Source organism: Ictalurus furcatus, chromosome 26 (genome assembly GCF_023375685.1).
Source record: "Ictalurus furcatus strain D&B chromosome 26, Billie_1.0, whole genome shotgun sequence".
In the NCBI taxonomy this organism is placed as follows: Eukaryota; Metazoa; Chordata; class Actinopteri; order Siluriformes; family Ictaluridae; genus Ictalurus; species Ictalurus furcatus.
The window spans coordinates 1,353,566-1,366,340 of NC_071280.1; the positions used below are offsets into that span (position 1 = coordinate 1,353,566).

At 38.5% G+C, this 12,775-nt stretch overlaps 1 protein-coding gene across 1 annotated transcript; it reads right to left on the reverse strand.

Moving 5' to 3' along the window:
- Positions 1-4,767: 4,767 nt before the first annotated feature.
- LOC128602364 (interferon-induced protein 44-like) lies at positions 4,768-10,887 on the reverse strand. Its single transcript, XM_053616122.1, has 8 exons — positions 9,923-10,887; positions 9,587-9,616; positions 8,846-8,876; positions 8,539-8,731; positions 7,576-7,722; positions 7,129-7,300; positions 5,205-5,305; positions 4,768-4,944 (listed from the first exon to the last, which is right to left on the reverse strand). Exons 1-8 carry the CDS (start codon positions 9,960-9,962, stop codon positions 4,768-4,770), a joined length of 891 nt encoding a protein of 296 aa, XP_053472097.1. The 5' UTR covers positions 9,963-10,887.
- Positions 10,888-12,775: the final 1,888 nt, after the last annotated feature.

The following is a 12,775-nucleotide window of genomic DNA, read 5'->3' on the forward strand; positions in this document are numbered from 1 at the left end:
TGTTTGGTCCTACTTATTTTTTAAGATTTATACCATTACACTAAACATGTTTTGACAGATACAAATAACACAAACACGAGTAATGTACAATACTGTTTCATAGTTCATACATAAATATGCAGGACTAAAACATCCAAAGAACGAATCCTCTTTCATTAACTACCAAGGAACACTGACTAACTACTCTCTCAGTAATTAGGGCTAGGCCTCGGGAAATAAACTTAAGGAAGAACACCTCCAAAGAGGGGGAAACAAAGGGTTACACCACACTGGACTTGAACCTGAGGCTGGAGGATTGAGAGACCAACGTGCAGCGTAGTGAACTACCAACCCTGCACAAACAGACCATGGAGTGGGCCTAGCCAAACGCTCACGAGGAGTAAACTGAAAAATAAAGTCAGAGAGGACCGACTTACAAAGGAAATAAGTAAACAAGTTTTTTTTAAAGCAAGGAACTGGAGAAAACCAGAGGAACCCCAAGAGACAAGGTCCAAGAGGTTTGGTCTGACACAGCGAGAAAGCTTCAGAGAGACGGGAAACCTGAGAGATAAACTCGAGAGTGTTTACAAAATTACCGGCTTATCCTCAATACAGCACTCAACAAGGAGAACTCAAGACTAAACATTTGATTAACATGTAAGAAGCCCTTCAAGCCCTTCAGGATAGTCACAGGTGGAGCTGGTTGCTACTCATCACTGAGGGGACAAACAAAAATTGGTTGGTTTTTTTTACATGTCACCAGCACAAATTCTACAAATATACTTTTATTTAATAAAACAATGTATTTACAATTGAAACATCTGCTATGAGATGTTCCACTGGCAACAATCCAGTACCTACAATTTAATGTTAATATTATTTACCCCACAGTGGTACTGAATGTTCGATTGGTCAGAAGGTATTAATGAATCTTTTATAACAGGAACTCTGACAGTAGTTCCAGCCACAAGATAAACCACCAGTTTATATTAATGAGACTCAATCTAATTCTTCACTATTTCTATAGTAACAACTTACAGAGTAACAAAAATACAGAGACTTTTGTGGTGGACTCTTCACATTCAGTAATGTCAGGGATTTCCCCCGAGCCGGAGAGCTCAGCGCACATAAGTGACTCGTTTCATGTAAGTCATCAAGCGTGTTTACATTGCCAGACATCGAGTTGAAGAAAGAAGCCTCCTGAGAGAAGCTCTTGGTCTGTGAGACAAAAATTCCTTTCAAGAGGAAGTGGATAATAATACATGCACTCTCAGTGATAACTCACTTAGACAAGCATCCCTGATATACAGCCAGGATTGAGGTTCTAGATCCTGTAGCAAATTCTCCTGTGTTATTTGACCCAATGTGTGGAGTTTAGCTGTCAGATAAGGAGTGTCTTGAGTGTCATTTTTACTCTGTGAAGGTCGTGTCTGAATGACGTATGACATTATGAGGCTTGCGGATATATAGTCTTTCAAATGGGAAGTACCCCATCGAGGCTTGTGGGACCTCTCTGAATGCAAACCACTTATCCCAAATCCGAGCATCTCTAATAATTCGTACAAAGTGTAGGTGACACAATTTGCTTAACCCGCTGGAAGTAACAGAAAGCGATGCCCTCCTGCATTATAATGGCCTGACAAGGTCGGTACCAATTCTTTTGAGGAAGACCTTGATCAATGGAAGGGGTGGACACACGATTCACCGGCTTAAATTGCAGTGCATGCCCGGCCAATAGCAAAGGATTACCTCTTATCCTGAATCAACAATCTTCGATGTGCTCTTGGTGTCATTTTGACTGGGCGTCCAATTCATGGTAGAGTAGCAACAGTCCCAAAGTGTAAGGGAAAGGAAAGGGTGCCAATCCATTGCAGGGCACAATCCCACACACACGTTCATACACTATGGACACCTTGGACATGCTAATCAGCCTGCTATGCATGTCTTTGGAAGGGGGGAGGAAACCGGAGTACCTGGAGGAACCCTCACAGCACGGGGAGAAAACATGCAAACTGTGCACACACAGGGCAGCGGTGGGAATGGAACCCCTGACCCTGGAGGTGTGAGGCGAACATGCTAGTCAGTACATTCTGAATTAAATATTAAAATGAAAAATAAAAATAAAGCTATTTATCTTTATAGCACAAGCGTGAATCATTCGAGGGTGCAGTACACTTTAATTTAACAACCGGTTAATTAGCAAAAAATTATTCATATGCTTGTTTCACTTATCAAGGCCATCTTCTGTGTGAACATTTGACTGCAATACGTTTGACAGCCCTCACACAATTTTAATATTACTTATCACTATAATAAATTGTCTATTTGGTCATTTTTTCAGATGCAAGAGTGTAGTAAGCTGCTGGGTATTCCAGTTAACCACATCTTTCCTGTGAAGCTCTACCACGAGGAGATGGACACGAATGATGACATAGATGTCCTGATCCTCAAGGCACTTGAACAGATTGTGAGCCTTGCTATTGATGCCCTGAAAAACCAAACCTCAAACCGATCTGGGACAAACTGCTGTAATTGTTCTTTTTGCTTATAATAAATATCCCATAATGTAACGTGGTAACATGCTAGGGAAACCAGTACATGTTTAAGATAATTTCAGGAACTGCTCATAGAAGTGATTAAGTATCATCATTATTAGGCGTCTTTAATCTGTATCCACAATGAGAGGGGACTCGCACCGTATTTTAGCTAAGGTCTGCAATCTCACTGCTTCCTAATTAACCGGACCTGTGGCTAGGCTATTCATAGCTAACTTACATCCTTAACCACATTACTAGCAGTACTGACCACAAAGACCTCAGTACTCCTCAAACTGTGTGTGTACAAACAGCTATTTGCTCATATTTAGCTTGCGCAAATTAAACAACTAGTATAAACATCAAGTGTGAACAGATCTTTTTTTTTTATCTAGCCTTCTTAGCAAGTGAAGGGTCCAATATGCTGTCCAGTACCATGTTGTGGTTGCCCGTAAATCTAATTGATTAGGCTACAAAGTGGTAGCTAACATCATTTATCAATGTAATTTTATTAGCATACTAGCTAAATTAGCTATTTAAATGTTTTAACACAGACTAAGAAAATCAAGATCATGTTTATGATCATTTTATCCTTTGTGTGTGTGTGTGTGTGTGTGTATGGGTGTGCGGGTGTGTGTGTGTGTGTGTGTGTGTGTGTGGTTGTGTGTGGTTGTGCCTCAACAGAAAGTCAGGAAGTCACTTGTATTGGATTTTGATTCATCTGAAAATAATCAGATGAATCAGTTCTCCAGGGACTGCTGTCTTGTGTGTGTTCTTTTTCAAATGAAATGCTAGCTTTCTTACTTTTTTACACAAGTCCTTGGGTTAGTGCTAGGTTTTTTTTGTTTTGTTTTGTTTTGTCTTTACAAGTTTTCCTTATCTGCCAAATAGAGAGGCTTTCTTTGTGCACACAGATGATGCTAGAAACTTTCGCAAAACTTACTTTCTTCTTCTTAGTCATTTTTGCAATTCCTTTTAACCAGCTGGTCCCAATGTTATTTATAGTGGCTATATGTAGTCAGTTACCTTCAATTTCATTCAGGTCCCCTGGCAGGGTAACCACAATGTGTGCAGTAGTTCATTAAATTAACTATGGATTAACTGTGTCAACCAGGTTAATCTTAAGTGTCCAAATACCTTATTATGACCAGTATTCAGTATCCTATCTATATATCTTATCTATATATCTATATATACTATCTATATATCCTATCTATATATGTTCCGTATACCTCGACTAGATGTGCTGTACATTTCAACTTTATTGTGCTTGGTCTTGTCAGCATTTCCACATATCTGCGTGTTCGTGATTCTGAAAAAAATGTTTACATATATTAAATTATCAAGATACAGTATCACTGGTAGTTACATATTTATACAACAAACCCATTTAAATGTGTTATTTATTTAGATTAAAAGAGAGGCCAATATGGGAACAAGTGTTTACAACTGCTATAATGTGAATGATAACTTGTTTTGTGGACATCTCACGATTAAACAATTCAACGTAACTACAAATGGATAAAATATGATGTTGGGTTTTTATTCATAAGAAATTGTAATAACGGCAAATTGCTGTTAAATACAGTACACTGTTGCTTTCAAGTGTGGCATTCGCATTTGGAATCTGTTGCTGTTAGCTCTCAATGGGAAGTCCAAAATGTTGTCACTGGCAGTGAAATATAACATCATTAGGCTGAAACAAACAAACAAACAAACAATGAAAACAAACCCAACAGAGAGATAGCAGAAACAGTAGGTGTGGCCAAATCAATTACTTGGTAGTTTCTTAAAAATGAAGAATGCACTGGTGAGCTCAGGAACACAAAAGACCATGGAAAACAACTGTGGTGGATAACAGAAGAATTCTTCCCCTGCTGAAAGAAGGAGTTTCCCTCCTTGTGAAGGAGACAAACTCCTTCACAACAGTTGGCCAGATCAAGAATATCCTCAAGGATGTAGGCATATCTGTGTCAAAGTCAACAATCAAGAGAAGACTTCACCAGACTAAATACCGAGGTTTTACCACAAGATGTTAAACACTGGTTTGCCAAAAACTTTTTTAAAAACACATCTAGAACAACATACTACGAACAGATGAGATGAAGATCAACTTGTACAACTTGATCAACTTGAATGATGCAAACGAGACGAGTATGAAGAAGGGAGAAGTTAAAGAATAAAGTACAGCACACACCTAAACTAAGGTTGACCTCAATCCACATTTCAATGTATATTTTTATATCGCTCATTACTACTCATCTTTTTCCATCTCACATTCCACATAGTCATTGGCAAAATTTAGAATATCTCTCAATGCCGTGAGGAGGAGCATGTCGATTACTAGATCTTGGGTGATGGATTCAGAGTAGTTCTTCACAGGGTAGATGGCGTTTAATGGGATGCCCATGTTATCATTGCATTTATCCACCTGAGGAAATAAAGATCAGCATGCATTATATGGAGAAATACAGAAGACTGCTGGAGACATGATTTAGTAAGGAATGGGAATGAGATCATTAAGATATGGGAATGAGATAAAGTCATGACCACTTAAATCTAACATGAACCTTGTGGGGACCTGGCAAAGGGTTCAAAGTGTGAAATGTTGCTGTAAATGGGGGTCTATTGCTTGTGCTAAAACATGCCAAGACACACACACACACACACACACACACACACACTAATTACCTTCTCTTTGATCTTCTTGCTGTAGTATATTTCATTTAAATCCTGGCTAACCGTCTCACAGGCTTTATCCACCTTGGTCATGACGATGACTTGAGGGATTCCTACAAAATCGAAATTAAATTCTTGAATACTCAAACAATGTTCATGCTTGGTTTCTTTTATTTTCTGCTCTAGCTAAACCCTGAACACTTACCAAGATAATTGTAGTTGGGAAAACAGACACTGGCGAGGAAACAAGTGTTTTTTTTTTCTATAACCTAACTTCATTTGTAGAGGGTCCACAGTATTAAACGTAACTATAAATAGGTAAAGACAGTGACATATTGTTACTGTAAAATGTTATTGTCTCAATAATAAGTGCTAATTCACAGCCACTTATAAATGGATTGATACATTTGTGGAATTGTTGATATGGTGAAGTTTCCTGTAAGGAGAATGTAAGGGTCAGGCCACACCGGCCCTGGCCAGCTGCTTCTCTGTATTTACTGACAACTGCCTCCACCTTATTTAAGGGCTGTTACAGGACATTGCTCCGCTGAGGACGTCGCTCTGCCTCCCTGTCCCGCAGTAAACACCACTACAGAACACAGTCTTGCTATGGATGTCACTCCATCTCCCTGCACCGCCTCGGACGTCACTATGCCTGACTCCACTTCAGATGTCATTCCTCCTTCCTACTCCACTGAGGACATCTCTCTGCTTCCCTGCTCCACTGCGGACATCGCTCCTCCTCTCTGCTTAGCAGTGTATTTTACTCCCAGAGCCAGATGGTCTTTGTGGGGCCTAATGCCCCAGTATAGTGATGGATGAGACGTTAAACTGAGGTCCTGATTCTCTGTGGTCATTAAAAATCCCACATTCCCCCACTGGCCCTTATCTATCATGGCCCCCTACTAATCTCCATCCCTGAATTGGCTACATCACTCTCCTCTCCACTAATAGCTGGTGTGTGGTGGGCGTTCTGGCACACTATGCCTGCCGTTGCATCATCCAGGTGGATGCTACACACTGGTGATTACTGAGAAGATTCCTGCATACTATGTAAAGCGCTTTGAGTGCCTAGAAAAGTGCTATATAAATGTAAGCAATTATTATTATTACTTATTAAATTATCATGATTAATTATTTATTCATTTAAAATGTATTACTACTATTATCTCTTGCTATTCAGAGGATGCCTCAACCCTCTCTTGCTTTGTGGAGAACGTCGCTCCCCCCTCTGGCCTTGTGATGGAAGTCGCTCCCCTTCTGCCTCCGAGGAGAATGTTGCTACCAAACTTCGCTCCTTAGAGTGGCAACATTACAGATGTTTAGTCGACTTTTATGGAAGGAGTGTCCAGTTTCAGTACTTTGCAACAGCCAGAGATAAAGTTGTAGGTAGAAATTTGACATTTAAGATTTTTTGGTAGCATGAAAAACCTCTAATTTTTCCTCTCGATTTAATTGAAAAAGACTTAAAAAAAAAAAAGAAGAAGAAGAAAAACAGGTTATTTATAGCTCCCATGATGTAAGTGAAAATAGGAACTAACTTGTTTCATGTATGTTCTCTAAACAGTTTTTATTTTTTTAAGTTTAATGTGTTCTTTCATTTTTTGATATTGGATATTGTATTTCATAATGTAAATATATATATACACAATTTTATATATATATATATATATATATATATATATATATATATATATATATATATATATATATATATGGTGTTTTTAATTGTTATAATGTTCTATTTTATCTGGGGGGTATCAATGTCTTATTGGCACCATTGCCCATGAAAAACCCATATCTGTTGACCACTACCCTACACAGATTTCCAGCTGGCTTTAGTAACACATATGGGTTAAAATAATAATCAGTAACGGGTTCGGGGCAAAGCTAGAGCAGAAAAAAAACTGAAATCATAATGAATCATATATTTTACCCAACAGGCTAGCACTCTCTCGAACGAGCCTCAATTCATCAAAGACCTTGCCGTCCATTCTTGAAACAGAGTCCGCAGACAGAATGCACACCAGACAGTGAACCTTATCACGCAAAGTTGGGTTCTTTTTGTATTTTGGGTCGTGATCGGTTATGGCTGCCCCAGGATTAAACTACAACATGAAAAAAAAAGTTAATTTTGAATTATAAAGATTAAATTAAAACCAGTTTAACCACAAGCGAGATTTTGCACGTTGTGCTCAGTAGAAAGATCCATCCATCCATCCATCTTCTACCGCTTACTCCTTTCTCAAGGTCGCGGGGATCCTGGATTCAATCCCAGGGAGCATCGGGCACAAGGCGAGCAGTAGAAAGATTTCATTTACTTATTTTTTAAGTCATCTTTACTTTACAGCATTTCTTTGCACAGTACTCTATACGTACTTACGATGTACTCATCTGAAATGTGTCCCAAAAATGCCTTGATGATGTCTTCATGTTTTATTCCTCCATCTGTCGATTCAATCCCCATGATGTCAACGATCTCCAGAGGATAACGCTCACCTCGGCCCTTCTTCAGCTTGTGTATGTTCATCTAAATTACGTTTAAACATGGTTAGACAAATCGTCTTTAACCTTTAATTGCCATAACAATTACTATAGGAGTGAGGAGGAGGATGCAGGTGTGTGAAATTCTAACCTACTGCAAACACTTGTCAGCATTATACCTATATACAATGACAAATTCATATTAAGTTAACGCATGCTCAAGAATAATGAGAACATAATAATGAGGAATAATGAGAACATAATAATGAGTTCTAGCAACCAAAAAAACAATGAAAACCACAAGGTTTTCACATTATCTCTGATTTTATTTTATGTTTTGCTTGAAAGCAAGAGCTTGTGTTTAAAGGCGGTGTACTAGATAGATAGATAGATCTCTACTCAACAGAATCTGGCAACCTCTGGTGTAGGTCACCTTTTAGACTCAAGTCCCCAGCTCTGAATACAATCCTTTGCGGATTTTGTTTACATACTGATTAGGACTCTGATAAAGAAAAAATGTGCCCAGACATAACCGGACATGAAGGAGTGGGAGAGGAGGTGTCTGAAATGGAGGACAAGGCTGAACATGATGCAGACTAGGAAAGATCTGTTGAGGGAGACCCAGGAGAACCATCTGTTCAGCAGAATGAGCTCTGCTGAAGTGGAAGGACATTTATAGGATATACTTTTAATAATTTAACCCTGTTTTGCAGCTGTGGAAATGATGGAACTTATTTATTCTAGTGACTTGGCCATTTTTCAGTGTCCACAATGAAACAAACTATTATTCTTAATTCAACGGTTATTATAAATATTAGTATCATGTGTACATCTCTGTACCTCGTAATTGGTTGTTACTTACTTTTTTTGTGAAGCTTTTTCCTGTAAGTGTGGAGTTTTCCAGAGCAATCATGGCGTTCCGGCCTGAGAGGACCCTCTGGACTGAGTTGATGAAGGATGATTTCCCAACTCCAGTCGGTCCATACAGCACAATTCTGAGGACCTCGGTGCTGGGCTTGAATTCTTTCACTTCGTGCAGTATTTCCTCTCTTTCACTGTCAGCAGAAAGAGTTTTGTAAGAAGACTAAAGTCATTCAAATATATATTTACATAATAGGCTGGCCAAGTAATTGCTTATGTAATGAAACGAATTGAACACAGATTCTTACCAGTCCATTTTTCTCCAAGGCTCCGGGAGCACTTAAAGCAAGAACAGTAATAAATGTTAGATATTTTTTTGATCACAGAATGATAGATTTGATCAGTATCCTCATCCTCCTGGCTAAAACAATATGGAGCTTACCCTTTGTTTTAAATATGATATTTTAAAGCACAGGATTTACATTTAAATGAAAGGTGAATTATAAATAAAAACATTCATTCATTCATTCTGCACCGGATCGTATCCCAAGCCTAATTCAGGGGCACTGGGCGCAACGTTTGGGAATACAAATATGCGAGGAAAAATATTACTAATAATAATACGGAGATGATATGTTTATTAGTATTAGCTTCATGACTCATTATTACCCCACATAAAACATACAAAAAAACCCCATTATGACCAGTTATATAGCTTACAGTATAGACTCATTTTTTTCTTATTATTTAATTTATTATTAAATTATTACACACAAAAAAGGGAAGAAAAGCACTTCAGTGTTTCTCAATCCTGGTCCTAAAGTACAACCGCCCTTTCTGCAATTTTTGGTGGTTTCTCTGCTCATAACCTACAAAGACATGACGCTCTATGATTTCTACAATGATTCCCAGCCCTTGTGATAACTATATTGCAATATATTGTATATAAATGATATGTTGTAAAAAAAAAAAAGTATATTGCTAAATATGAACCCTTCTGCCAATCTAAGTGTTTCTCATCACAACACAACACGCCTGGCGAGTCTTACCGGTTGGTTCAGGAACTGGCAAAAACAGATCTGAAACCAGAAAACCAGAAATAATGGTCACTTTATTTCCCCTAACTGGCTACATCCCAAACTGTGTACCAGTGCACTAAATGTCAAAATTGTACAAAAAATTAAAAAATGGTTAACATAATTTATTTTGATTTGATTTGTATGATTTCAGAAACATGCTCCAGGACCAGTTTTGTGAAACATTGATCTACTTCGTTCTGCTCTCATATCCCCCGTGTTAGTATTTAGTTTTATTTTTGAACTCAAATTCTTTGTCACAACAAAAAACAATTAAAAACCCAATCTTATTTGAAAGATAAAACTCACCTTGTGAGGAAGGAGATGGAGTGGATTGTCGATTTCCCATTTCTGTGTAATGGGAAGGCTACATAGGCGAAATAAAAAGAAAAACAATCAATATGTGACCGTTTGAAGTAAATCACATCTACTGAGAATACATTGTTCAAGATTTTAGCAACCTTTTACTCAGAAAGTGTACTTGTGAATTATATGTATAATTATATGTTCCTTTCGTTCAATATTGATATTGTGGAAAAAATAAAAAGACTCAATTACCTTGGAAGGTCGTGCTGCTCTTGAGCGTTGTGTTTAACTATAGCTGGTCGTGATGATTTCAAATCTGTATAGAGTATGCCCACATCTGCTAAATAAAGTTTCGCTTTCTCATATTTCTTATATAGTGTATAGGGGCAGGCCCAGACTGACCAATTGTGAGATTTCCAAAGAAATCTTGGTCGTCTTGTTTGTTCTGCCGACTACGCTGGCGTTTTAAGGCCATTGTTTGAAAAAGAAATACAAATATTCTGTCTAAAATTTTAGAATAATACTATAAGATAATATTACTATGAAAAAATGTTATATATAACATTCATGTGTTAAATAAAAGGAAAGTGATGATTTAGAAGTTATTGTTTCTTTTGTTGAAGCCAGTTGTAACCTTTAACAGCCAGTTGTAACCTTTAAGATTATCAATGGGTATCTGTGCACCATTTAAAGAGATGGAGTAGTGATGTAGATGAATGATCAATCCAGAAGGACAGGAACTCCGGCATCCCAGTACATTGTGGCATATAGGCTCGTACGATACGGTAAGCTTAAGCCTCATGACGAGTCAATATTTCACTTTCAGAAACACTGGTTTTCTTCCTACTCGCCAATTTGCATTTGGTAACGCCTACGAAACTCCATAAAAGGCCAAGCTCACTGTTAAAATGATGAGCAAATGGCAATAATAGAGATCTCAGAGGGAGTAAAAGTTATTTTGACTCATGCCTTTCTATAACAACATCAAAGTAGCTGAAAAGGACAAAATCCAGAGCATGTTCGTCTCACGCCTACAGGGTTCGGGGTTCGATATCCGCCACGGCCCTGTGTGTGCAGCGTTTCCATGTTCTCCCTGTGCTGTGAGGGTTTCCTCCAGATACTGGAGAATGGGAAACCCTCCAGGCTGGGGTTTAATCTCCCAGCCCAAAGACATGCATTGTAGGCTGTATTGACATGTCCGTAGGTGTGAATGTGATCGTGCCCTGCAATGGATTGGCACCCCATCCAGGGATAGGCTCCAGGTTCCCCATGACCCAGTAGCTTAAGCCGTATAGAAAATGGATGGCTGGATGGATAAAGTGAGGTTAAAAGAGAATGGTTTAACATTAAATAAGAGAAAAGAAAATCTACTGTGTTCAGTCACTAACGGCAATTGTTTGCCCACATGTGCGCTTCTCTGTCTTTCATTTTAAACCTCTTCGTGATGATATTTATACACACACCAAAAAAAAATTAATTGCGATATTTCACAGACAATTTCTCAAATTGTCTGATCTGTGTTTGAGAGATAAATGATTGAATTTGTAAATACGTAAACACTTAGTTTAGGCTGCTGTAAAATTTTATGCTGACAAAGTCCAGATGGTGGACTCCTCAGGTGATAATACGAAACAGGTGCTTTAGGTTTAAACTGAAAATGAATAACGTGCTAACCAGTTGGCTACCTGCTTTCAGAGGAAAACAGAGAAGTACGTTAGCGTGACCATGGTTTCTTATAGCAGCTGGTAGCCAATAAAATGTTGATTAAACCAACTAAGGGGTGAGTTAATTTGATGGTAATATATGGAGGAGTTCTAATACTGACTTGTTCGCATTTTATAAACAATATTTCATGAAAGTTCCATCGCCTCATTCAGTATGTTTACATGGACAACAATAATCCGATATTAACCCGATTAAGACGAAACTCTGATTAAGAAACTAGCATGTAAACAGCAATTTTTACTTACCTTAATCCGATTAAGGTCATACTCGAAGTAACACAAATGGAATTAAGACATGTGGAGTACTCCTGTTTTAGTCGCATTATCGGCGTGTGTTACAGACATGTACACACCTTAATCACACTATTAACGTCGTGTGAGAGTTTTCACCACATTGTGTGACAGGACACATACACACGGCAGTGCTCAACTGTTTTACAGCAAACAACAGAGCACGGCTACGTCCCAAACCGCATACTTACCTACTACAGGCCTGTAGTAGGTGAAATACATGTATCTCGGCTACTATATAGAAGGAAAGTACACGGTTTTGGATGCAGCTCACGGTTTCAACCAGTCGTCTATTTGCACGTATAGCACGACAAATATTTAACTGCACTTGAAGCGTTAGTAAAAATTTTAATTAAAAACACCCAAAATGGTATACGGTCCCATAACGAAGACCAACTGTATGTTGATACGTGAAATTCTGGAAGGAACATCGGACCGCGTGGCGCGGGGACGTAATGACGTGTGCCGTTAATCGATCTATTTTCTATAACATGTAAAACAGGAACATGACAGGAGTATTCTAAAAGCGACTCATGTAAACACCTTAATCACATTATTATCTTACTCTGTCGTAAAAATCCTTGTATAAAGACAAAAGTGTATGTGTCTAGCAATCAGGTCCATTTTTTTAAAACATGGAAATATATCGGTGAGAGATTCTGCGGTCCGGATTGAGATTGGAAGTGCATTCCACCACTGAGGAACAGTTAGTGTGAAGGTTCTGGAAAGGGACCTTGCGCCACGCTGAGTTGGAACTGCTAAACGTCGGTCGTTAATCGATTCGCAGATTGCGAGAGGGAACGTAGGCCTTCAGGAGAGAGTTGAGGTAGAAGGGTGCTGT